Source organism: Lynx rufus, unplaced genomic scaffold, assembly GCF_022079265.1.
Source record: "Lynx rufus isolate CCGP_SWC_20201006 ecotype Redwood Valley unplaced genomic scaffold, mLynRuf1.p SCAF_1, whole genome shotgun sequence".
NCBI lineage: Eukaryota > Metazoa > Chordata > Mammalia > Carnivora > Felidae > Lynx > Lynx rufus.
In genome coordinates this window covers 174,038,890-174,065,781 of record NW_025814823.1, presented here as the reverse complement: position 1 = coordinate 174,065,781, position 26,892 = coordinate 174,038,890, and the positions used below count along the sequence as shown (strand labels likewise).

Below are 26,892 nucleotides of genomic sequence, written 5' to 3'. Positions count from 1 at the left end.
ACAAAAATAAACAGGTAAACAAGATAACATCATCTAGTGATAAGTGCTTTGAAGAAAACATAGTATGTTTAGGTCTTCATTGAGGATATAGCACACATGTACTGAGATCTAAGTGTCAAAAGGGGCCAGCCACATAAGGACCCAAGGAGAGTGTTCCAGGCAGAGGGCACTGCAAATGCAAAGTCCCTGAGGTATAAATGAGAATAATGAAGTGGAGGTTTGAAAGTAATGAGTTCCCAGTAATGAGGTCAGAGAACCAGTAGGGGCCAGTTGGGTAGGGCCTTGTAGGCTACATTAAGGAGTTTGGATTCCATTCCAAGGACAATGGGAAGCCAATAGCGGGTTTTGAGTTGGGTAATGTTAGGATCTGATTTAGTTTTTAAAAAAGATTTTCTGGCAGCTGTGATGAGACTGAATTGGAGAGGGATAAGAGTAAAAACAAGGAGACCAGCTACTAGGTAATTACAGTGACCCAGGTGAGAGATGAGATGGGGACCTATGTCATCGATGCAGTCTACCACAAACTACATACTTTTGGGTCTCTGTCACTTTCTACTTGATATTGCAGTTAATTTCTTGCTAGACTAGGAGATTACTGATGTCAGGTCATCCCAAGAACTAACAACTGTAAGACAGTAACAAACACATGTTGAATCAATCTACAGTGCTAACTTCTGCAAAGAACTTCAGCGTTGACAAAAGCCTTTCCTTATTTTTTAAATTTTTTATTAATTTATTTTGTAGGCTTTACACCCAAAGTGGAGCCCAACATGGAGGTTGAACTCATGACCCCAAGATCAAGACCAGAGGTGATATCAAGAGACAGATGCTTAAGTGACTAAGCCACTCGGGTGCCTTGGCAAAGCCTTTTCTTAATCCATTATTCCATCCCATCCTCTTGTCAAGTATGCAAGGTAGATATGATTAGGTCATAGATTTTACATGTCCCCTTTGAATTAATCCTTGCCATGACCTGATGAGGTAAGGACTATTTGTTTACAGCTGAGAGATAAGCAAACTGAGGTTTAGGGAGGTTAACTTGCCAAAGTCACACAGTTAATGGTGGCATCAGTTTGTACTCAGGCCTCCCTGAAGAGCATGAGATGTGCTTGGTGACTTATGTAAGCCAAAACTTTGCCTCCAAGCCTGATTTGTTTTGTCAGTCCAAATACTCCTAGTAGAAGCCTGGGAGCAGGTTTTACCTTTCTCATTAATTTGGTGGGGCAGGAGGCCAAACAAACAAAAAACTGTTGCTGACATTAATGGTCTGCTTTACTCAGCAATCAAGATGCTGTGTCCCCAACTGATAGAAAATATGTTATGTTCCAGGCACTCAGAAATTGAAGGCTTGTTCTAGGATTTCCATGACTTGGCAGGACAGATTTTGTCCTTTATCAGGAAAAAAATGGTAAGGCATAAACAAAGCCCTATTATTAGTAATAGAGAAACAAATACATTCATTAAATTCTCTAAAATAGCTCTCAGTCACAAATCCTAGTATGTTATAGGCATAGAACTGGGATTCAAAGACCTATCACACCCATACACACACACACACATGCCTACACACACACATCCTTCCCAAGAGTGATGAAATTTGTTTACTTTACCAATAAACTGTGTGTTCTTAGAGGGCAGCAGCCACGCCCTCTTTATCATTGTAGCATCCAGTCCAGAGTCTGGCTCAGAATAAGCACTCAATAAATATTTGTGGGGGAATTCCTAAAAATCTGTAGACTAATATAATTAATAAACCTATTAAAAAGATCTTTAGAATGTTCTAAAACTTCACTATCCAATACAGTAGTCACTATCCACATGTGGCAACTGAATACTTGAAATGTGACTAGTGCAAATAGAGATGTGGGGTTAGTGTAAAATACACATCAGATTTTGCAGACTTAATACAAAAAAAAAGAATATTTTGCATGTACTGGCTTAAATACATTACTAAAAATAATTTCACTTGTGTTAAACATGGCTAATAAAGTATTTCAAATTACACATGTGGCTCACATTATATTTTGATTGGACAGCACTGCTCTAAAAGAATAAAGTTCAGGGGGAAAAACTGTTCTTAAAGGAGAGGACAAGCCATTAATTAATTACACTTTCCATACTTTTCCCCTTGAACTTATCAAAAAAATCTTAGGTTTCTTCCAAGGCCACGTTCTCCCATGGCAAACAGAGACCATCAGGATTCTATCTAGGTCAGAGGGGCAGAATGGCAGTTCATAGGCTGGAATGTGGCTTGCAATTATAGTTGACATGGTAGTTTTCTTAAAATCTGAGTAAGTTATTACCTTTCTAAAATGGGGAGATTTCATATGCAGCTCCAAATTTGTAGGTGCTCTTTTAAAAATGGTAAGCTCTTGGGGGACAGACAGGCTCAATAATCAGAGCATGTGACTCTAGTTCTCATGGTCATGAGTTCAAGCCCCTACCTAGTTGGGTGTAGAGCTTACCTAAAAAAATAAAATAAAGATATTACCTATAAAAAGAAATGGCAAGTTCTAGCAATACTGGCCTTACATGGAAACCATCAGCTACAGCTACAAAGCAGAAACCACCTTAGGACAGGGAATGGACTCTCCAGCTTGCCATATTGTATTCCCTACACTGAGGCAAATTCTTACTGGTGGAGTTAAAAAAAAAAAGTAAAACATTTCTTGTAACCATGTCTTAATTCAAAGAAAACAGAAAGTATATATATGTGTGTGTATATATATATATATATATATATATATGGGTTTTTTTTTTAAAGAAGTGAAGAACATTCAATGGTGTTTAATATAACTACAAAGTTTGTCTGTTGAAGGACTATATTTTAAGTCAGAATTTCGCAACAACTCTGGAGAGTGTATGATTTTGCAATCCCTCATCTGGTCTGGCTGGATCCAACATTATAGGAGATGTTGAATAATACCAGGTCTCCTTTGAGCTTTGGGTTGATGTCAAGTCACATCTGTCTGTTTCCAAATTTACCCTAAAGGTCTAAGAAAAATTCCAAAGTATTATTAGGCAGTTTGTGTAGACCTGGCTAAGACCTACAAGATACAGGTTTGAAAGAAGTAGATAGAGCCCTTCTGTCCCTTAAAGTACTCCTCACAGAACTTCAGCTTTGAAAGCACCTCCTGTCCTGTCTTGCCTGATCAACTCTGAGAAGTGTGTAGGTGTGGGATTCCACAGTGAAGTAGAGTGACTTCCTAGGCACACAGGTAGTCTGTGGAAAAGCATACACCAGACCCAGACCCCTCTGCCTTCTGGAGGCCTTCTGGAGGGTGAACAGAGGCAGATGGCAGGAGGAAAAAGGTGGAAATGAAAGAGAGAGGCCTAAAGAGAGGTGGCAGTTTGAAAGGGCAAGGAAAGTGAAGAGGAAGTCAGATATTGGAGAGTAGAAATAAGACAGTGGAAAGGGTGAGGGACAGCCTCCAAGGAGAATGAGCTGAGGCGCTATGTCAGTGGCTTTGGGAGAACCTCATTCCACCAATGGCAGAATGGAGCCCAGAAGGGAGGTGGTTTGCCCAAGGACGTCCAGCACTTTGCCAGGTGGGCCCTAGATCCTGAGCTCAATTATCCCGATCCCAGTCCAGGATCTTCCCTCTGTTCATCACAGGGAAGACAGGCCAGTGGGCCTGAGACAGGTAGCAGAGTCGCCATCTGGTTGGCGATAGCGCCATTAACAAAGACCCAGGTAGCCAAATCCAAACAATCCTAGGAAGCGAATTTGAAGCCACGATTTTCACGTGGCTGAGGCTTTTCCCAACTTCCAGCTCAAGTCGGCTTCAGAAAATACCCAACCACTCTATTCCAGAGACTTTTGGAATCTCCCGAGAGATGTTCAGGAGCTTTTGGAAATGTAAAGGAAGCAATCAGACATCAAACAGCCGATATTTCCGAACGGCACAATCTCCTAAAAAAATATTCAGGAATATTGGAGACTATGGGAAGATGGTTAACAAGCAGGCGAAATCGGCCAACTGGCGTTCGGGAATTTCCGCAGCTTCTCGAGGAGCACTCGGTACCTCTCGGCTCTTTGCGATCTATTCAGAAGTCTTTGGGTCTCCGTTTGGCAGGTCTGTTCGCCGCCTAAATCGTAAGGGCGACTGGTACCGACAGTCCCTCGGCAATTTCCGGAAGCGTTCGGTATTGGCCCGAGAGTGGCGCCCTCTGACGGCAGGAACTGTCACCACGGGTACCCTCACGCTGCGCCAGTAGGCGCAGGCGCAGTTGCGCGCCGGCGGCCCGTTCAGAGCGGACGTGGTTGCTACTGAGGTCACTTCCGGCGGGTGACGGTGCGGACGGGTCAGAAGCGTAGAGGCGGCGGCAAAATGGCGGCGCCTGAGGAGCGGGATCTAACCCAGGAGCAGACAGAGAAGCTGCTGCAGTTTCAGGTAGCAGCGAGTACTCGGTGCAGCACATGCCGCCACGGGCTGGGGAATGGGCCCCTAGAGGAGCCCAGAAACCTCAGATTGGGCCCGAGATTCTTCTCAGACCAGCGGCGGCCCCCTCCCCCCAGACGCCAACTGCCCTGCTGCTCCCGGCCCCGAACCTCTGTCGGTCCCCGGCCTTCCAGCCAGGGCTGCGGCCCTCTCCTCTCCCTTCAGCGGGTCAGCTTCCCTGGTTTCCCTTAGCGGCACCTGTCCTCAACTATCTTTCCCAGTCCGGCTACCCGTCGGACCTTCTCCGCCCATCGACTCTAGACCTACCGAGATGCTTAATCCCCACCAAGGAGTTGGCCTCGTTTCGGGTCTCTGGAAAACCTACCAGCATCCCATGCTATTTCTGCAAATATTTATTGATGGCCTCTTGGGTGCCTGGTCCTGTACTGGGCGCTCTGGTGGGGGAGGGGGCAGACCTGGCCCCCGTGCCCTAAAGGTGTGGGAGGACACCACGTAAGGAAACAATGCAACATTGTAAGTGTCATCAGTGGCTTCTGACTTGGTTTATTACCCTGGGCTTATTCCTGGACTCCGGTTATTGACTGTGCTTGAGGTGGGTGGTAATTTGCAGAAATCTGCCTCCTTTTAGTGGTTGTCGTGTTAAGAACTTTTGGCACCAAGCACTTGTCTCTGACCTGGAGAATCTGGGTGGGTACCCACCAGGGTGGGTAACCTTGTCTCTTTATTACCATTATAATGGATATCAGTTTCCTTGTTTCTAAAATACTTCTCTTAAAAATGTCTACCCCCTACGGATGTTGTGGAGATCAAATGAGTTTATGGATATATGAAGGGCTTTGTAAGCTGAAATGTTGCTAAATGGTATTGCTCCTATTAATCATTATTTAACTTAGGATAGAATTAAAGTTAGTGGTACACTTATTCCCGAATAGAAAATGGGTTAAACATTCATTAATTCAGCAATATTTACCAAGAACCTTAGTGCTTATGCACAGCTAGTTCAAATACCATTTATTGAGTACTCATGATGTTGTAAGTACTGTGCTAAACACATGCATAGCATGCATGATCTCATTTAAGACAACAACCCTGTGAGATTCATGCTGTTAACAATCCCTGTATCACAGATGAGCCATGGGGTTTAAGAAGTAACACTTCGGTTACACAGCCAGTAAGTGGTGGTGTCAGATTTAAAGCCAGATCCCTCTTTCCAAAACCGTTTCTGATCTCTTGTGTGCTGTACCACCTGTGTACAGCCGAGAGTGGAATGCAAATGCTGTGATATTAAGTCTTTAAAAAAAAAAAAGTTACTACTTTTTTGTAATTTCTTTGATTAGATTTCACTATAATTAATTTTGAAGTGGGTTTTCTTTAAATTGAGCAGTGGGTTGGAAGTGTATAATGGAAAACTATTGTAGAAATAGTTGACATTTGGGGCGCCTGGGTGGCTTGGTCGGTTAAGCGTCCGACTTCGGCTCAGGTCATGATCTCACGGTCTGTGAGTTCTAGCCCCGCGTCCAGCTCTGTGCTGACAGCTCAGAGCCTGGAGCCTGTTTCAGATTCTGTGTCTCCCTCTCTCTCTGCTCCTCCCCTGTTCATGCTCTGTCTGTCTCTGTCTCAAAAATAAATAAACGTTAAAAAAAAAAATTAAAAAAAACCCAAATAGTTGACATTTGATTGGAGATTTGAGTAAAGAAATTGAGGACAATATAAATTAGAATGAATAAACATCAGACAACCAGCTTCCTCTTCCTAGTAGAGGGTAGGAAGGTAACCATGTAACTTATCCCTTACAACGCTTTAGGGGTAAGCTCCCGGATTAAGTGTTATGAGGTGATTTGAGTTATATGTCATGATGTACTTAGTCTCATAGTGGCAAGACATGAATATGTGGTAGTATTTCTGAGGTAAAGTACATAGGTACCTCCATTTTGTCTTCACTGGACATTTAAATCAGTAAGAGGTGAGTAGTAGATTAAAGCTATATTAAAATTGCTTTATGAGGGGTCCCTGACTGGCCCAGTCAGTAGAACCTGCAATTCCTGATCTCAGGGTCATGAGTTCAAGCCCCATGTTGGGTGTAGAACTTACTTAAAAAAAAAAAAAAGATTGCTTTATGAAATTGGATTTACTAAGGCAAATGCATTTTGCATTTATGTGTTCCTTAAACAGTTCCTGGATCAGGTTCATCATTCAATTGCCATTAAACATTCTTTGAAACTTAACTAGGTGCCAAGCATTATACTAGGTATTTAACATACCTTAACTTTTTAAAATCTCTTAATAACTCTGTAAGGAATTAACCCCCATTCGTTTTGTAAATGGAAATTTAGAAATCCATACCCGTTACCACCTTTTGTATAACCTATTGGAGGAGCTGTGTGTGTGTGTGTATATATACACATATACACACTCACATATACATATATATACACATTCATGAACAATGAGTATCCTGCAGTATATTAGTGCTCATAGTGCAATATGGTATAAACAAAGTGCTGTGGGAATTAGGGGAAGGTTAGGAACATTGATGGAGGTGGGAGGGAGAGAAGAGAGGAGGATGACTTAGTAGTTAAGCATTTTTTGTATTTATTATGCCTTAGGCATGGTGCGAGATAGTTTATAACTATTGTGCTTAATTCTTGTAAAGTGCCATAGATGATATGGCTGCTCCTCGGTGAGGAAACACATCTATTGAAGTATTTGCTTAAGTTCATTAAGCTATTAAATAGTGGAGATGGAATTAGAAATCTAATTGGTCTGGGTCTGGACTTCAAGGCTGGGCTCTTTCCACTGTACTTTGCTGATTTTGAAGGAGGAATAGAATTTCAACAGGTGGTAGGCAGAAAGATGCTCAAAGCTGAGGAAATGGCTTGAGCAATGCATGAAGATGGAATAGTGTGGAGTGTTGCTGTGATGGATTTAGAAATCTGGAAGTGAAAAATAAGATTGGAAAGGTGAATTAGAGCCAGATTTTGGAGGCCTTTCAAAGCTGTGCAGAATTAAATTTTAATCTGTATACATAGGGAGCCATCACAGGTTTTTTCAACTAGAGAAAGGGATAATACTAGGTTTCAGGTTTGCTTCACTAACAGTATGGAGCGTGTGCTTGGAATATCCATAGGAGTTAGGACAGAAAAGGGTGGTACTGCTGAAACTAGTTCTCAGTATGTTGTTTCATTTGATATATTGAAATTAGCAGAAGTAAAATATTTTAGAAATCTTAGGTTTCCTCTATTTCACTTTTTTTGTGACATGTGTTTTGACTGAACTCCCTAGGGTGTATTTATCATGCTTCTCAGTCTGTTTGATGTTTTCTTAGATTTTTCTAGTTATCCTTTTCTCCTGTTTATTTTGGAGCCAATTGACTATGAATAAAGCACACATTTGTTTCAAGCTGTTCCAAATGGAAGAGAATAGGTTTTAAGAAGAGTTAATGCAGGGGCACCTGCGTGGCTTGTTCGGTTAAGCGCTTCGGCTCAGGTCATGATCTCGTGGTTTGTGAGTTCGAGCCCAGCGTCGGGCTCTGTGCTGACAGCCTGGAGACTGCTTCAGATTCTGCTCATGCTCTGTGTGTGTGTGTGTGTGTGTGTGTGTGTGTGTGTGTGTGTGTGTGTGTGTGTGTGTGTGTGTGTGTGTGTGTCTCTCTCTCTCAAAAATAAAATAAACATTAATTTTTTTTTTTTTTTAAGTAAGAGTTAATGCAGGTATGGGTAAGGTTACTGGTATTGAAATCCACTTCCCTAAATTTCCAAATATAACAGACTCCTCTAGTGCCTTGGTTTACTGCTTCTAGGTTGCTGTTTGAACACCTGGAGAAAGATGACCTGGACAGAGAGAAGGGATTAAAGGAGCTATATGCATGGCCAGTGGAAGAAGAAATTATCCTTTTCTGCTTTTGTACAGGAATAAGAAATTTCTGTCCTTTTAAATGAATATTAGGGTTGATCTTTGTTCTTTTAAATTATAGAAAGTTAAGCCTGAACTCTGGGCTGTAGAATCAAGCTTATAATTCATTTTGAAAATCTCTTGTTGGCTTCATCTGACTCTTTATTACCTAAAGGAAAAAGAGTAATATGATGCTCTTTGTTCATGTATTTTTAAAAAATCTTAGAGGGAGCTGTTTGAACTTTTTGCCAGGGAATTAGGTATTGTAGGAAAGCCATGAGCTTGGAAACTTGGGCAAACCTGAACTAGCTGTTCAGTTTAGCTTCTAATGAGTTCTGTGACGTAGGACATGTTCCTACTTTTTTAAATCTTTCCTCATCTATAAAATAGGGATACTGTTCCCCAATTCACATTGATTTTTGTTTTTTACTTTAAAAAAATCTCCCAAATAGTGCATACTTTTTGCAAGTTAGCAATGTAAAATTGTTTAAAAGGGTAATTAAATCTCATCTTATTCCCCCTCCTCATTCCCAGTTTGTTGTGTGTCTTTGTATACTTTTTTCTTCTCCATATACAGATATACATGCTTAATGTATACGCTAACTTACCCTTGACTGTTTAGTTGGAACAGATGGCTTCCATTTCCTAATATGTTCTCTGTAATATGTCCCAAGTATTTCTGCTTTCATCAGTTGAGTTGTACTCTTAACAGTTGTGTTTGCTTCCATACCATTGTGTGCTGGTTATATTTGTCATAAAAATATGATACAGAAACCAATAAAATATCAGTGCAAGAGTTTTTATCTGAAAACTTTATCTGACAATTAAATGCTTTGGGGAAGGTCTATAGGGTCAAGTTGCTGAAAAACAGCTGTTCAGTTAGGTGAGAGCAAAACAGGTATAAAGATAACTCTGGGAAAAATCACTGAGATTCAGTATTGTGCCCTTTCTGCTTGGCAAGTGTTTGGAGTTCTTGCACTCCAAGAAATTAAATCCGTGTCTATGGATATGATTTATGCTAGAAAGACTCCAAAGAATGCCAGTGGACCCATTTCCCTTTTTTGTTTTTAAACGTTTATTTTTGAGAGAGACAACATGAGCAGGGGAGGGGCAGAGAGAGAGGGAGACACAGAATCTGAAGCAGGTTCCAGGCTCTGAGCTGTCAGCACAGAGCCGGATGTGGGGCTCAAACCCACGAACCATGAGATCATGACCTGAGCCGAATTGGACGCTTAACTGACTGAGCCACCCTTAAGTGACCTATTCTCGTTGGTTAAGAGAGTCTGCTGTCTTTGTCTTAATAGAGGTAGGATCGTATTATAATTTTGAAAGTCAGCACAGCATAGTAGGTTGTCATGAAGACTGGCTGTGAAGTAAGACAATCTGAATTTGAATCCTGCTTCTCCAGGTATTAGCTTTGTGATCTTGGGCAAATTACTTAACCTTTCTGCCTTAGTTTCCTTGTCTATGCCCTTACTGTATTACCTCATAGGGGTTATTTCAGTAATTAAATGTTAATATATCTAAAGCAAATATTAAGCACTTGAATGTTAAACATTATTAAGGTTAATACTTTGTGGGTTTAAAAAAAAATTTTTTTTAACGTCTTTATTTTTGAGACAGAGCATGAGCAGGGGAGGGGCAGAGAGAGGGGGAGACACAGAATCTGAAGCAGGCTCCAGGCTCTGAGCTGTCAGCACAGAGCCCGATGCGGGGCTCGAACTCACGGACTGTGAGATCATGACCTGAGGTGAATTCGGACGCCCAACCGACTGAGCCACCCAGGTGCCCCTATACTTTGTGGGTTTTAAAACATTGGGGGACAATCAGGTTGGTTTCATACAACTAATGCTACAGTGAATATCCTTGTATATAAAACTCTCAATCAACTTTTATTAGTATAGTTCTAGGCACGTATACAACAGTTAAATATAATTAGATTAAATATTTAGGCACAGGATACAACAATTAAATATAATTCCTACCCTTGTGGAGCTCACATTCTAGTTGAGGAGACAGAAGAGTTAAAGTAAATAAAATATATAGTATGTTAGGTGGCTATAAATGCTGTGGAGGGAAATAAATAGGGAATTTTGAGGAGGGCATTTAATTTAATTTTTTTTAAGTTTATTAATTTTGAGAGGGGGAGGGCAGAGGAAGAGGGAGAGAATAGGCAGACTCCACACTCAGCACAGCACGATTTCAACCTTTAGATCACTCCTGAGCCTGTATCAAGAGTCTGATGCTTAACCAAATGAACCACCCAGGTGCCCCGGGTTTTAATTTTAAATAGGATTATCGGGGCACCTGGGTGGTTCAGTTGGTTAGGCAACCGACTTCGGCTCAGGTCATGATCTCACAGTTTGTGAGTTCGAACCCCGCGTCAGGTTCTGTGCTTACAGCTCAGAGCCTGGAGCCTGCTTTGGATTCTGTGTCTCTCCCTCTCTTTGTCCCCTCCCCTGCTCACACTCTGTGCCTCTCTGTCTCTCAATAATAAATAAACATTAAAAAAAATTTAAAAAAAAGGGATTATCAAGGGATGACCTCACTGGGAGTGTGTTAATTGTGTGAAAATCTGGAAGAAGTACTAAACAAATGTGGATTTGGATTCCAGATAGAGGGAATAGGGCATACAAGAGTCCTAAGGCATGGCCTCAAGAGACCTTGTCCAGGAATGGCCAGGAGGCTAGTGTGGCTGAGAGAAGGAAGAAAAAAGTAGTAGGAGAGGGGTGCCTAGGTGGCTCAGTTGAACGTCTGGCTGTCGATTTCAGCTCAGGTCGTGATCCCAGGCTCGTGGCATCAGACACTGTGCTGAGCATGGGGTCTGTTTAGGGTATTCTCTCTCTCTCTTCCCCTCTTTCCTTCCCTCCCTTCCCCTCTAGCCCTCTCCCCACTTGTGTGCTATCTCTCTAAAAAAATAAAAAAGAAGAAGAGGGGCGCCTGGGTGGCGCAGTCGGTTAAGCGTCCGACTTCAGCCAGGTCACGATCTCGCGGTCCGTGAGTTCGAGCCCCGCGTCAGGCTCTGGGTTGATGGCTCGGAGCCTGGAGCCTGTTTCTGATTCTGTGTCTCCCTCTCTCTCTGCCCCTCCCCCGTTCATGCTGTGTCTCTCTCTGTCCCAAAAATAAACGTTGAAAAAAAAAAATTTAAAAAAAAAAAGAAGAAGAAAGAAAATTGTAGGAGTTAGGGTCAGAGAGTTGAAGGCAGGGCTAGTTCACAGATGGCCTTGAGGCTACTGTAAGGATTTTGGCTTTAACTCTGAAGCAAGTTGGGTAGACATGAGAGGATTTGTGAGGCATGAGAGGTAGTGACGACAGGATTTATGATTTATTAGGGTTACCCTAGCTGTTTTCTTGAGGTTAGCCTGAAGGAAGAGAAGGGAGGAGTAATGGGGTGCCTGGGTGGCTCAGTCGGTTAGGCGTCCGACTTCGGCTCAGGTCATGATCTCACAGTTCGTGGGTTTGAGCCCTGCATCAGGCTCTGTGCTGACAATTCAGAGCCAGGAGCCTGCTTCGGATTCCGTGTCTCCCTCTCTCTCTGTTTCTCCCCCACTTATGCTCTGTCTCTCTCTCCTTCAAAAATAAATAAAAACATTAAAAATTTTTTTTTAAAAAGAAGGGAGGAGTAAGGAGACCAATTAGGAGATTTTTGCAGTGATGCATAACTGCTTGGACCAGGATGAAGTAGGAAGTCATGAGGAGTAATTGGATTCGGAATATATTTTGAAGGTAAAATGGATGATTTTCTAAGGGATTGTATATTAAGTGAGAGAGGGAGAAATTAAAGATATCTCAGATTTTTGACCTAAGTAACTAGAAATGGAAGAGTCATTAACTGGGATAAGGAAGGCTATGGGAGGAGCACATTTGGGTGTGGGGCGAGTTCAGTACCTCAGTTTTGGTTATGTAAAGTTTGAGGTTTGTATTAGACATCTAAGTGAAGATGTCTAACTGGATATATTAGTACTTAGTGCAAGAGAATGATCTAGCAATACAAATTTGGAAATCATCTACATGTAGATAATATTTAAAGCCCTGAAACTGTTTAGATTATCTGTAGAGCAAGAATACATAAGAAAATTTGAGATTTGAAGGTGTTTTTGTTAGTAATGTCACTTAAACATCTATTGAGCATTTACAATTGACTCTTGAACAACATGGATTTGAACTTATAAGTGGATTATTTTTAATAAATACAGTACAGTATTGTAAATGTATTTTCTATCATTTTCTTAATAACATTTGCTTTCCCCTAGCTTACTTTATTGTAAGAATATAGTATATAATGCATATAAACCTACAAAATATGTGTTAATCAGCTGTGCTATCAATAAGGTTTCTTTTCAACAGTAGGCTGTTAGTAGTTAACTTTAGGGGAGTCCAAAGGTCTCAATTTTCAACTGCATAGAGCTTGGTCCCCCACCATCCATGTTGTTCTGGGGTCTACCATACTCTATCCAGAGTGCTCTAGATTCATTGTGTCATTGATTCCTTTCAAAAAATAAATGGCGTAGGTTCTGGTATTGGTGAGTAAACTAAGATCTGTAGGTAATTTACCTAAGGTTAGTAGTGACAAGCTTAGATTTGAATCTAGAATTCTGGATTCTTTCTCTTCTTTCCTACCACCTGGCACTGCCTCTCCAGCCCTAAGTGTTGATTTGTTTTCAACTATAGGTAAATGAATAGGGCCAATAACAATTGCTATGTGGTAGTTTTAAGAAAGCAAACACAGCAAAGGAAGTCAAAACTATGATTCTAATTCAGGACATCATCACTCATGATAATTCTCTTAACCTCTTCTACATAAAAGTGGACTTTTAAAAAGTTATTTATTGAGAGAGAGAGAGAGTGAGTGAGGGAGGGGCTGAGAGAGAGGGAGACTGAATCCCAGGCAGGTTCCATGCTGTCAGCACAGAGCCTGACATGAGGCTGGAACTCCCAAAGCATGAGATCATGACCTGAGCTGAAATAAAGAGTTGGTCACTTAACCAACTGAGCCACCCAGGCACCCCAAAAGTGGACTTTTTAAGGAGAAAGAGAAGAATCTCCAAAAGTGGGAATGAGTAAATGTAGGCATCTCACTTCCATGCCTACAGATATGAGAGAGAAAATGGGAGAGAGAAGGCTTCAGAGGAAGAAGTATCTTCAGAGAAAAGCCAAGTTTCAGTGAGAACATGAAGGTGAAGGAAGTGGTCAGAGATGTAGTTATGGATGTAGGGGATGTTGCTGATATAGTAGGGCTTTTATTTCTGTAGAACAGAATCCTAAAAATGTGTTACTTGGTCAAAACATACTTTGTACATTTTAATAGCTATCGGTAGATTATTTTCTAGGGAGTTTTGGCAGTTAACTCTCTGACCAAGAGGATGTGAGAGGACCTGTTTCCCCACACCACTGCCAGCACTGGATAGTATCTTTTTGAAGTTTTGTGGATTCAGTTAAAATTTTTAAGCTTCTCGTTTTAATTTGCATTTGTAGTGGTGGTGGTGTTTGTAATTTTTGGTTTTGTTTTTCAGTCAAGTTTGAATAGCTAATGCAAACACTTGTTTTAACCTATTTCTAATAAGAAAGAATAAGGAACATTGGAGACAAGAACTGACTTATGAGCCTCTATTTTTTTTTTTTTTCAACGTTTATTTATTTTTGGGACAGAGAGAGACAGAGCATGAACGGGGGAGGGGCAGAGAGAGAGGGAGACACAGAATCGGAAACAGGCTCCAGGCTCTGAGCCATCAGCCCAGAGCCTGACGAGGGGCTCGAACTCCCGGGCCGCGAGATCGTGACCTGGCTGAAGTCGGACGCTTAACCAGCTGCGCCACCCAGGCGCCCCTAGCCTCTATTTTTTTAAGAGCTAGCAGGTGTCTCCAGGTGTGGGGAGTTTGCTTTCTGGCCAAGTTGGTTGCAGAATAAAAGTGCTTATTTTACTATTGAATTCCATTGTTCCATAAACTCCTGATTAAGCTTCTAATGGCTATTTACAGTTATTGTGTAAATTGTCTATCCTTTGTTCATTTGCTGTTGGATTATTTGACATTTTATTATTGATTTGTAGTTCTTTATATAAAAAGGGATATTGGTCATGTATATGTATAGCAAATATTTTTCATGATATCTATCCTTTATCTCTGATTTTGTTATCTTTTCACTTTCATTTGTTAAATTGCTCACTTTCTTCTAGAAGAGATTATAGGTTAGCTGAATAATCCATCCCTTCCCCCAGTCCTTTTTATCATACTGTATTCTGTTTCACCAACCTGTCTGCTGGTACCACTACTGAATTAATAACAATAGGCTTTATATTAAGTTTTAATATCTGAAAGATAGGACTCCTTCCCTATTTTTTAAAAAATTATTGGTGGTGTTTGCAAGCTTTTTTGTATACAAAAATGATTTTACATACAAAAATTTATATGATTATAGATGATATATACAAAAATAATTAAAAATCGTTTTGTGCAGTTGTGGGATTATTGGAAGTGCATAATATATGTATATTAATTTGGGACTGGTTGACATTCAGGAACATGTACATCTCTTTATTCAGATGTATCACATATCCTTTAAAATATTTTTTGTGGGGTGCCTGGGTGGCTCAGTTGGTTAAGTGTCTGGCTCTTGATCTCGGCTCAGGTCATGATCTCACCGTTTGTGAGATCAAGCCACGCATTGGGCTCTGTGCTGATAGTGCAGAACCTGCTTGGGATTCTCCACCCCCTTCCCCCCAAATAAATAAGTAAACTTAAAAATAAAATATTTTTTGTAACTTTCTTTATCTAAATTTTATATGTTCCTTATGAACAAATCAGGAGACTATAGATGCTGGAGAGGATGTGGAGAAACGGGAACCCTCTTGCACTGTTGGTGGGAATGCAAATTGGTGCAGCCGCTCTGGAAAACAGTGTGGAGGTTCCTCAAAAAATTAAAAATAGATCTACTCTGTGACCCAGCAATAGCACTGCTAGGAATTTACCCAAGGGATACAGGAGTGCTGATGCCTAGGGGCACTTGTACCCCAATGTTTGTAGCAGCACTTTCAACAATAGCCAAATTATGGAAAGAGCCTAAATGTCCATCAACTGATGAATGGATAAAGAAATTGTGGTTTATATACACAATGGAATACTACGTAGCAATGAGAAAGAATGAAATATGGCCTTTTGTAGCAACGTGGATGGAACTGGAGAGTATTATACTAAGTGAAGTAAGTCATACAGAGAAAGACAGATACCATATGTTTTCACTGTTAGGTGGATTCTGAGAAACTTAACAGAAGACCATGGGGGATGGGAAGGGAAAAAAAAAAAAACAAGGTTAGAGAGGGAGGGAGCCAAAACATAAGAGACCCTTAAACACTGAGAACAAACTGAGGGTTGATGGGGGGTAGGAGGGAGGGGAGGGTGGGTGATGGGTATTGAGGAGGGCACCTGTTGGGATGAGCACTGGGTGTTGTATGGAAACCAATTTGACAATAAATTTCATATTTAAAAAAATAAAATAAATTTTATATGTTCCTTATTAAATTTATTCCTAGGTATTTTATAGTTTTGGTCCCTTATGAATAGAACATTTCTTTATTTCTAAATGGTTACTAATAGAAATGCTATTGAATTCTGTACATTTATCTTAAGATTTTGGATCTTTTATCTAATTTCTTAATGTTTTATGATCATTACTAATAGTTTTCTAGTTTGGTCTTTTGGGATCTTTTTGTTTTATAACAGTTTTATTGAGCTATAATTCACATACCATAAATTAACCCTTTTAAAATACACAATTAGTATATTTACAGAGTTGTGCAACCATTACCACTATTTACAACATTTTTATCATTCCCAAAAGAAACCTGTGCCCATTAGCAGTCACAAGGTTCATCAATGTTGTGGCCTGTATTGGTACTTCATTCCTTTTTATGGCTGAATAATAGTCCATTGTGTGAATAAACTACATTTGTTTATGCATTCAATGGGCATTTGGCTTGCTTCTACATTTTAGCTATTACTGCTAATGCTGCTGTGAATATATACAAATATTTGTGTGGACATGTTTTCATTTCTCCTAATAGTAGAATATCTGGGTCACATGGTAACTCTGTTTAACTTTTTGAGAAATTGCCAAACAGTTTTTCCTAAGCAGCTACACCATTTTCCTCACCAGTATTGTGTGAGGGTTCCAGTTTCTCCACATCCTCACTAGCATTTGTTTTCTCTTTTTTCTTTTTTTATTAAAAAAAAATTTTTTTTTTAATTTTTTTTTTTTTTAACGTTTATTTATTTTTGAGACAGGGAGAGACAGAGCATGAACGGGGGAGGGTCAGAGAGAGAGAGGGAGACACAGAATCCGAAACAGGCTCCAGGCTCTGAGCTGTCAGCACAGAGCCCGATGCGGGGCTCGAACTCAGAGTGCGAGATCGTGACCCGAGCCGAAGTCGGCCGCTTAACCGACTGAGCCACCCAGGCGCCCCTAAAAAAATTTTTTTTTAATGTTTATTCATTTTTGAGAGAGAGACAGAACGCGAGTGGGTTAGGGGCAGAGAGAGAGGGAGACACAGAATCTGAGGCAGGCTCCAGGCTCCGAGCTGTCAGCACAGAGCTAAGCTGTCAGCACAGAGCCCAATGTGGGGCTCAAACTCATGAGCCGTGAGATCATGGCATGAGCTGAAGTCGGATGCTCAATAGAAAGAGCCACCCAATCGCCCCCTCACTAACATTTGTTAATCATCCATCTTTGTAGCCATCTTGGTAAGTATGAAGTAGTATCTCGTTATTTTGGTTTGCATTTCCCTAATGACTAACATGATGAGCATTTTTCATGTGCTTATTGGTCATATGTCAGTCATCTTGGAGAAATATCTATTCAGATTCTTTGCCCGTTTTTTAAATTGGGTTACATGGCTTTTGGGTTGTAAGAGTTCTTTATATATTCTCATACAAGTCTTTTATCAGATATATCATTGGCAAAAATACTCTCCATTCTGTGGGTTGTCTTCACTTTCTTGATGGTGTTTATTGAAGTTTTAAATTTTGATGGAACCTGATTTATTTGTTTTACCTTTTGTTGCTTGTCCATTTGGTGTCCTATGTGTATCTTTTGTTGTTTTACATATATAAGGTCTGATCTGTTTTTAGTTAACAGATGTGAGGTAAGGGTTCTGTTTCATTCTGTTGCATGTGGGTGTTCAGTTTTTCTGGCACCATTTATTTAAAAGACTGTTCTTTTCCTGTTGAATGACCTTGGAACCCCTGTTGAAAAATCAGTCAGCCATAATTACAGATTTATTTCTGGACTTTCATTTCTATTCCTTTGATCTGTATTCTTATGCTAGTACCACACTGTCTTGACTGTTGTAGTTGTAAGTACGAAATTAGGAAATGTGAGTCCTCCAACTTTGTTCTTTTTCAGATTTATTTTGGCTATTCTGGGTCTCTTTAATTTCCAAATTGTTAGAATCACCTTGTCAATTTCTGCAAAAAAAAAAAAAAAGGCAGCTGAATTTTGATAGGGATTGCTGTTTAGTCTGTAGATAAATATGGAGATTATTGCCATCTTAAAAAAAATTAAGGCTTTAAAAAAATGTTTTTATTTGTATTTGAGAGAGAGCGTGAATGGGGGAGGGGCAGAGAGAGATGGAGGCAGAATCTGAAACAAGCTCCAGACTCTTGAGTTGTCAACACAGAGCTCATGGGGCTCTGTCTCACCAGCCATGAGATCATGACCTGACTTGAAGTCGGAGGCTTAACCGACTGAGCCACCCAGGTGCCCCTTAAGTCTTCTAATCCATGACCATGGGGAGTCTTTTTTTTTTTTTCTTTAGTCTTTCTCAGTGATGTTTTATAGTTTTTTGTTACAAGTCTTGCACTTTTTTTTGTTAAATTTATTCCTAAATATTTTACTGTTTTTGATGGTTCTGTGAAAGGAACTGTTTTATTTTTAGATTGTTCATTGCTAGTGTATAGAAGTAGAATTGATTTTTATATGTTGATCTTGTATCCTGCAACCTTATTGAACTCATTATTCTATTATTTTTTTTGTAGATTTCTTGGGATTTCTTATATACAAGATCATATTATCTGTGAAAAAAGGTTTACTTCTTTCTTTACAGTCTGGATGCCCTCCCTTTTTTTTCTTGCTTAATTTCCCTGTAAAATGTTGAATATGTGACAAGAGCAGACATTCTTTATTATTATTATTATTATTATTATTTTTTTTTTTTTTTTTAGTTTAGTTTAAGCGAGAGAGTGTGTGGGAGGGGCAGAGAGAGCCAGAGAGAAAGAATCCCAAGCAGGCTCTGCACCATCAGCACAGAGCCTGATGTGGGGCTTGAACCCACCAACTGTGAGATCATGACCTGAGCCGAAACTGAGTCAGACACCCAACCGACTGAGCCACCCAGATGCCCCTAGAGCAGACATTCTTATCTTCTTGTTCTTTATCTTAAGGGGAAAGCATTGTCTTTCACATTATCATTTTAGCTGTGAGTTTTTTTCACATGTACTTTATTAGTGTGAGGAAGCTCCCTTCTGTTCCTAGTTTAAGTTCTTATCATGAAAGGGTATTTTGAGTTCTTAAAAGGATTAAATGAGACAATGCATGTAAAATGCCTGATGCATAGGTACTGTGTGGACCCAGGCCCCTCAGTGCCACACATCACCTCCAGAAGCTGGGAAAGTAGTCCCAAGGCTCAGGGTCAATGCCAGCCAGTGACTTCAGTCTTACAGTGGCCAGCACACCCTCAGCACTCAGAGGAGGGAGAGCTCCTTTCTAACTGGCCAAACCTCTCCCAGCCCAAATGGGCTCTGATCATGTTCTGTCCTATCCCAGGACATAAAAGGGGCAGGCTTCCACCCAATCCTGGAGAATGTTCAATTTTTCACATGTTCTTTTCTATTTCTGTTTATTTTTCTGGGGAGTATTTAATAAAGGGTGGACTTGAGAATTTGCAAAACTGTTGTCCCTTTTAAAACTTGGAAGTTAGTAGATAAGAAACACTTGCCAAGTAACCCAAAATATACTTGAAGGAGTAAAAGTCCTTTCAAAGAGGATATAGAAAAGATTTTACATACAGAAGACTTGTCTTTTATTATTCAAATGTACAGAATTAAACCTGCGATTTGAGAATTAAAAGTGTTGACAATAAAACTTTGTAGAATTTCTTCACTTAAAAATTCAAATTTAGGGGCACCTGGGTGGCTCAGTTGGTTGAGCGTCCAGCTCTTGGTTTTGGCTCAGGTCATGATCTTGCTGTTCTTGGATTCGAGCCTTGAGTCCTTAATGTTAGCGAGGAGCCTGCTTGGGATTCTTTCTCTCCCTCTCTCTGTCCCACCATCACATGTACCTGCTCTCTCTCTCTCTTTTCTCTCGGAATAAATGAATAAACTTAAAAAAATTCAAATTTAGCTTACAGTGTTAGTATCCTTTTTCTTTTCTTGAAACTTATTATTTTATTGTTAATGAATCCCCTTCTATGACTATCATAAAGCCCAGGCTGGGTAAATGGCAATGAGTCCTGGAGGTACTACATCTATCCAGCTCTGGACTTTCTGGTTATGAGCACTGTCTTCTCTCTCTACCTTGGCTGAAAACCCAGACTTATGAGGCCTTAGTTTGCCTCCCTATTCCCAGAAGATGCCAAAGCCAACTGTGTAGGAGGCTTTTTCAAAGGAGAAGATGACTTTGTATTCCCAGAAGACAGACCCTCTACTTTGCTTTATAAGACAGATAACAACCCCAAACCACAGACAGGTTGGGACCAGTGTTAGTATCCTTAAACACATTTTCCACAAGCTTAATATTAATATATTTCATTAGCTTTTACTTAGCCTTTTGACATACAAAATGAAGACATTCTAATTCTCTCATTTCTTCTTTATTTATTAATAGGGATTCCTGTATAAAGATTCCCTCATCTGTTTAGTTACACTGAGTTATATAGTATATGTATAGTAAAGTCAGTATAAGCATTTCATGCTTTCAGTTATTTAGTAGTTTTTAAATAATGAGTTGATTTCCTAGCATCCTCCAAAAGTAACCAGTGAGGTTTTTAAAAAATTGAGTATTGGTATGAACTCTTGAATTTAAATATATTTAATGTATTGTAAGTTATTGCCATTGTGCTTATTGAGGCTCAGATTGTGCCATCTTTGACAATTGTGAGTTTCTTTAGTTTGATTCCTGATGACTTTTTTTCTTTTTAAGAGAGAATTCAATCAGGGGAGAGGGGCAGAAAGAGAGAGAAAGAATATAACCCAAGCAGGCTCCCCACTTGAGCCCCCCCATCCTGGGATCATGGCCTGGGCTCTATCCCACCTGCCCTGGGATCTTGACCCGAGCCCAAATCAAGAGTTGGACACTCAACCGACTGAGCCACTCAGACGTCCCCTGATGACTTTTTCTAAATCCTAGTATTTACACAATTTATTTTTTCAGAGACACAGAAGAGATTTTCCTTTTGAGTTTGTAAGAGCCTCGTATTTTTGTTCCTAAGTAATTTTGTCTTATTGCCATGGTCCCAGTAATTTTTGATAGTTGTTTGGCTTTCTGACATAAGATGTTTCAAACTCATCTTGAGTAGGTTTTAGAATTTATGCCTAGATCTAGAATTAGCCAGTTCTCTAAAAAAGCTCATTTTGGGTGGGAAAGAAATAATATTTAGATGCTATAGGTCTTAGAGTTATGACTGCTTATTGCTATTGGGTTGGTCTAGAACTTTTTAGTTGACAGAACTAAGAATACATATATACACAGACACACAAATATATTTGTATTTATTTATTTCATAATAAAACAATTTGATATTTCCAGATCAGATTGAGGGCTACCAATTCAAATTCAGCCCTACACCTTACCTCTCTGTCTTCTTTCTTCATGCCAGAAACATCTTAATGAGACAACATGATTATTCCTTTGCTTTATGACATAATCAGCACTTAACTTTCTCAAAATAGCAATACTCATACTAGCAACAACAATATGATTATGTAAAATAATTTAAGTCCCTGTTTTTACAGGATGTATTGTCAGTTTAGTGTTTTAAAGTCATTTGGGATAGTTTATCTATATTGTAATGCCACCAACTAGGTACATTTATTTGATTTTAGCTTCTAATGTTTAGGGATTGCTGCTGCTTTTCATTTTTTTTTTTTAATTAAAAAAAGTTTTTTAAGTTTATTTATTTATTTTGAGAGAGTGTGAGCGTGACCAGGGGAGGGGCAGAGAGAGAGGGAGGGAGAGAGAATCCCAGGCAGTCTCCACACCGTGTGGAGCCCGATGTGGGGCTCGCACTTAAACTGAGATTGTGACCTAAGCTGAAATCAAGTTGGACGTTTTTTGTTTTGTTTTGAAGAGTCAGACACTTAACTGACTGAGCCACCCAGGCACCCTTGCTGCTGCTTAAAAAAAAAAATTGTCGGGGCGCCTGGGTGGCGCAGTCGGTTAGGCGTCCGACTTCAGCCAGGTCACGATCTCGCGGTCCGTGAGTTCGAGCCCCGCGTTGGGCTCTGGGCTGATGGCTCAGAGCCTGGAGCCTGCTTCCGATTCTGTGTCTCCCTCTCTCTCTGTGCCTCCCCCGTTCATGCTCTGTCTCTCTCTGTCCCAAAAATAAATAAACGTTGAAAAAAAAATTTAAAAAAAAAAATTGTCTTGGAAATAGTTATGAATATATATTATAAATATATAATGTAAACATAGATATATTTATGAATCTGTTTTATAAAGAAATTGAACTTCTACTCCTTTCTTATACTTTGTTCCTTTCTGCTACAGATAAACTTAAAAAATTTTTTTAATTTTTTTTTTTTTTTTTAGAAGGAGAGAGACAGAACATGAGCAGGAGAGGAGCAGAGAGAGAGGAAGGATAAACTTAAAATCTTTTAAAAACTTTATCTTTCCATTGTTTAATGTACTGTGTGTGTGTGTGTGTGTGTGTGTATACACATGTATATGTATATGTATATATATATTGCTCCCCCTTTTAAAAAAGATAAACAGTAATACACATTACACCCTTTTTTCTATCTTATTTTTATATCTAATACCTCCTGATAGTCTTGCATAGCATTATAGGGAATTTTTTCTCTTTCATTCATAGCTGTGTGCTAGCTCTATTGTATGGATAGCTCCTTGTTGATGGACATCTGGGTTATTTCTCATCTTTTACTGTTACAAATAGTAGGGCAGTAAGTAGCCTTATTCATGACTTTATTTTTTGCTAGTGTGTCTCTGGGATAGATTCCTAGAAAGATTTCTGGGTCAGAGGGTTAAATGCTTATGTATATGCATATGTAACTGTTAGATATTGCCAGATTTTCCTCCATGAAGATTGGACCATTTTGTGCTCCTACTAACAGTGTATGAGGCAAACTCAGTATACTTTTAATTTAATTTTCTGTTAGTTTGTTGTTCTTTTTATTCTCTATTTATTTCTATTGATGTATTTATGATGTGTTTACTTTTGAGAGAGAGAGACAGAACATGATCGGGGGAGGGGCAGAGAGAGAGGGAGACACAGAATCCGAAGCAGGCTCCAGGCTCTGTACTGTCAGTACAGAGTCCAGTGTAGGGCTCAAACTCACAAACTGTGAGATCATAATCTGAGCCAAAGTCAGCCGCTTAACCAACTAAGCCACCCAGGCGCCCATCTCTATTTTTTTTATAAAAAAAATTTTTTTTTTTACATTTATTTTTTTTTGAGAGACAGAGTGAGACAGAGTGCAAGTGGGAGAGAGGCAGAGAGAGAAGGAAACACAGAATTTGAAGCAGGCTCCAGGCTCTGAGTCAGTGGTCAGCACAGAACCCATCACGGGGCTCGAACCCACGAGCCAGAGCATGACCTGAGCCGGAGTCAGACACTTAACTGAGCCACCTAGGTGTCCCTGCCCCTTCTCTATTTTTAAAAACTACATATTAGGAATGTTAACCTTTGTCCATGAAATAACTTGTAAATATTATTCCTAGGTCTTTCCTTTGCATATGGTGTTTTATTGCCATACAGAAGGTTTTTTGAGGGGAAGGGCTGTACTTTCAATATTTCTGTAAACCTGGAACTGTTCTAAGAAATAATGTCCTTTTTTTTTTTTTAAAGTTATTCATTTATTTTGAGGAGAGGGTGTGCACATGGAGCAAGAAAGAGGCAGAGAGAGAAGGAGAGAAAGAATCCCAAGCAGGCCCCACGCTGTCAGTGTGGAGCCTGCCGCAGGGTTCAGTCCCATGAACTGTGAGTTCATGACCTGAGCCAAAATCGAGAGTGGGATGCTGAACCAACTGAGCCACCCAGGCACCCCTGAAACATGTTTATTTTTGTTCATTTGTTGGTTTAATTTTGGGGGGGGGGGTAAGGGCAGAGGGTGAGAGATTTGTAGGCAGACTCCACACTTAGCGTGGAGCCCAGTGCAGGGCTCATTCCCATGAACCGTGAGATCATGACCTAAACTGAAATCAAGCATCAGACACTCAACCAACTGAGCCACCTAGGTGCCCCAATAATGTCTGTTTTTTTAAAAAACTATTTTTCCTTGCATCGCCTGGGTGGCTCAGTCGGTTAAGCGTCCGACTTCGGCTCAGGTCATGATCTCTTGGTTTGTGAGTTCAAGCCCCACATCAGGCTCTGTGCTTACAGCTTGGAGCCTGGAGCCTGCTTCGGATTCTGTGTCTCCCTCTCTCTCTGCCTCTCCCCTGCTTGTGTTCTTTCTCTCTGTGTCTCTCAAAAATAAATAAATGTTAAAAAAAATTTTTTTTAACTATTTTTCCTTACTGTTTGAGATGCTGCCTTTATCGGTACTAAATTTTTATATGTAGTTGGGTGTGTTGTTTCTGGATTTTCTTTTTTCCATTGGTCTTACGTGTGCCAGTACTACTCATAATACAGAGGCTTATAATATATTTTAATCTGGAGGGCTAGTGTCCCTCATTGTTCTTTTTCAGGGTTTTCCCAGATTTTCTTGCTTATTTGCTTTTCCTAAAGAACCTTATAATCAACTTTTCAAAACTCAAATTTTATTAAGTTCATAAATGAATATGGGGGGGTGTGATTGACATCTTTATGTTGAATCTTCCTGTACAAGAACACAGTTAAATCTTCTTAGAAGCTTTTTGACAAACTGCTTTAGTGCTTCCTGGCTCTTTTTTTTTTTTTTTTTAAGTACATCTTTATGTGACAAGCGCAGGTATTTGTGAACAGGTTGGTTCAAGTGTTCAAGTTTGGGGTTATTTCTTCAGAATGGGCTGGGCATCAGTGTTTGTGCACTCCTCTAAGTGATTTGAGGAATATTAGTGTTATTGGCAGAGTAGTATAAAATCATATTACTCTGAATGGAGGATTACCTATACTGCAGATATTCTTTTGGAAGCAAATCTTTGAGGTGGATATTGATAAAGATTAATGTTGTCAATATTCTTTTGGCCATTTGAGAGTCATTTTGCATATTCAGGAGCTCTTGTCATTTCTCTAATATTTTTGCTTAAAATGAACAGCGAAATATAGTAAAGTAATAAAATTGAAGGTGTGTTGTTAACTGCTTCCAGTTGTGTATGTGTGTTTTTAAACCACAGTGTGTGTGAGAAGTGATAAATAGCAGAAATTATTGTAATCACTGAGGTGCTTGTTGGCTTTGGTTTTTCCCACCAAAGAAATTTCAAAAATTTTCTGTCTTGGGATATATTTTGAAGAGAAAAATCTCTTTATGCTAAATATCTGGAGAATTTTTTAAAGTATTTTAGTGTTTGTAAGTTCCTTTTGGAGTTAAAGAAATATGAGGATGAAAGGTACAGCATAGGGAATATAGTCATTAGATTTGTAACAGTGTTGTATAGTGTATGTTGTATAGTTGTATGGTGATGGATGGTAGCTACACTTGTGAGCATAGGATAATGTATAGACTTACTGAATCACTATGTTACATACAAACTAACGTAACATTGTGTGTCAGCTATGCTTCAGAAAAATAAATAAATAAAAGGAATGAAGTACTAAAAAAAAAGCCCAACAAAATATCCACTCCTCTTAACCCTCTACTCTATCTGCCTTGCCTCTCCCCTAGTTTAACACTTTGTTTTTCTTTTGGACTATTTCAGTAACGTTATACTGGTGGCCTTAATTTCAAGTCTCTCTCTTCAATTTCAGCTTCCCTAGTTTTTCCAGAATAATCTTTCTTTTCTTTTTTTTTTTAATTTTTTTAATGTTTATTCATTTATTTGATAGAGAGAGAGAGACAGAGCGTGAGTGGGGGAGGGGCAGAGAGAGAGGGAGACACAGAATCCGAAGAAGGCTCCAGGCTTCGAACTGATAGCACAGAGCCCGACGCCGGGCTCTGACCATGAGATCATGACCTGAGCCGAAGTCGGACACCCAACCAACTGAGCTACCCAGGCGTCCCCCCCCTCCTTCTTTTTTTTTTTTTTTTTTTTAATCTTTATGTATTTTTGAGAGAGACAGAGAAACAGAGCTCGAGTAGGCGAGGGGCAGAGAGAAAGGGAGACATAGTACCCGAAGCAGGCTCCAGGCTCTGAGCTGTCAGCACAGAGCCCAACGGGGGGGGGGGGGGGGGCTTGAACTCACAAACCACGAGATCATGACCTGAACCGAAGTGGGTCGCTTAACCAACTGAGCCACCCAGGCACTCCCCAGAATAATCTTTCTAACAAACATTTCATGTCACTCTCTTAAAATTTATTTGCTTTGCATTGATTAGAACTGCATGAAATCTTTGCATCTCATGATCTGAACCGTACTTCAGTGTCCAATCCCATAATTCTACCTTACTCCCTCTTTTTTTAAAGATTTTATTTTTAAGTAATCTCTACACCCAAAGTGGGGCTTGAACCCACAACCCCGAGATCAAGAGTTGTATGCTCTAGTTGCTTGTGTATGAACTGAGCCAGCCAGGTGCCCCATATCCCTTCCCTTTCTATTCCATTAATACTTTCTGGACTTTCTAGTTCCCTTAATGTAACATTCTTTCTCATGCTTCTGTGCCTCTATATATAATCCCCCCTTGTCCTCAAATACTTTCTTCTGCTAATTTTCAGCTCAGAACTTTGTATCTTCCCTGAGACCCCTGAAAGACTTCAGGATTTGTTTACCACTCGTGTATGGTCATTGTCATAATTATACAGTTATGTATGTGTCTTTTTACTCCACAAAGTTATTGGGGATTGGGACTGTGATTTCTTTGATGTACTTGATGCATGATAGATGCTGAATTAATATTTGTTGAATGAATTGAGTGATTCACCAGAAATCTCTCTTAACCAGAGGGTTTTTGTTGTAGCTCTTTTTTTTTTTTTAAGTTTATTTTGAGGAGGGGGTGCAGAGAGACAGGGAGAGAGAATCGCAAGCAGGCCCCAAACTATCAGCGCAGAGCCCATTTCAGGGCTTGAACCTATGAACCATGAGCTGAATCATGATGTGAGCTGAAACTGAGTTGGATGCTCAACTGACTGAGTCATGCAAGTGCCCCTGTTGTAGTTCTTGATGTTTGTTTTTTTTCTCTTTGTTAAAGTATTTCCCAACAGCATTAAGCATCCAGTTTTTAGGAGAAATGGGAAAACAAAAAATCCAGTTATCCACATTCTCATCTATGCAGCATGGTATAGGGGAAAGAGCTCCATA

At 39.9% G+C, this 26,892-nt stretch overlaps 1 protein-coding gene across 1 annotated transcript in view; it reads left to right on the top strand.

The window, feature by feature from the left end:
- Positions 1-4,325: 4,325 nt before the first annotated feature.
- Positions 4,326-26,892, top strand: part of FAF2 (Fas associated factor family member 2) — a 77,373-nt gene continuing 54,806 nt past the window's right edge. Inside the window, exon 1 of the mRNA XM_047090837.1 lies at positions 4,326-4,394. Coding sequence (XP_046946793.1) covers positions 4,332-4,394 — 63 coding nt within the window. The 5' untranslated portion in view covers positions 4,326-4,331. The remainder of the gene's footprint in view (positions 4,395-26,892) is intronic.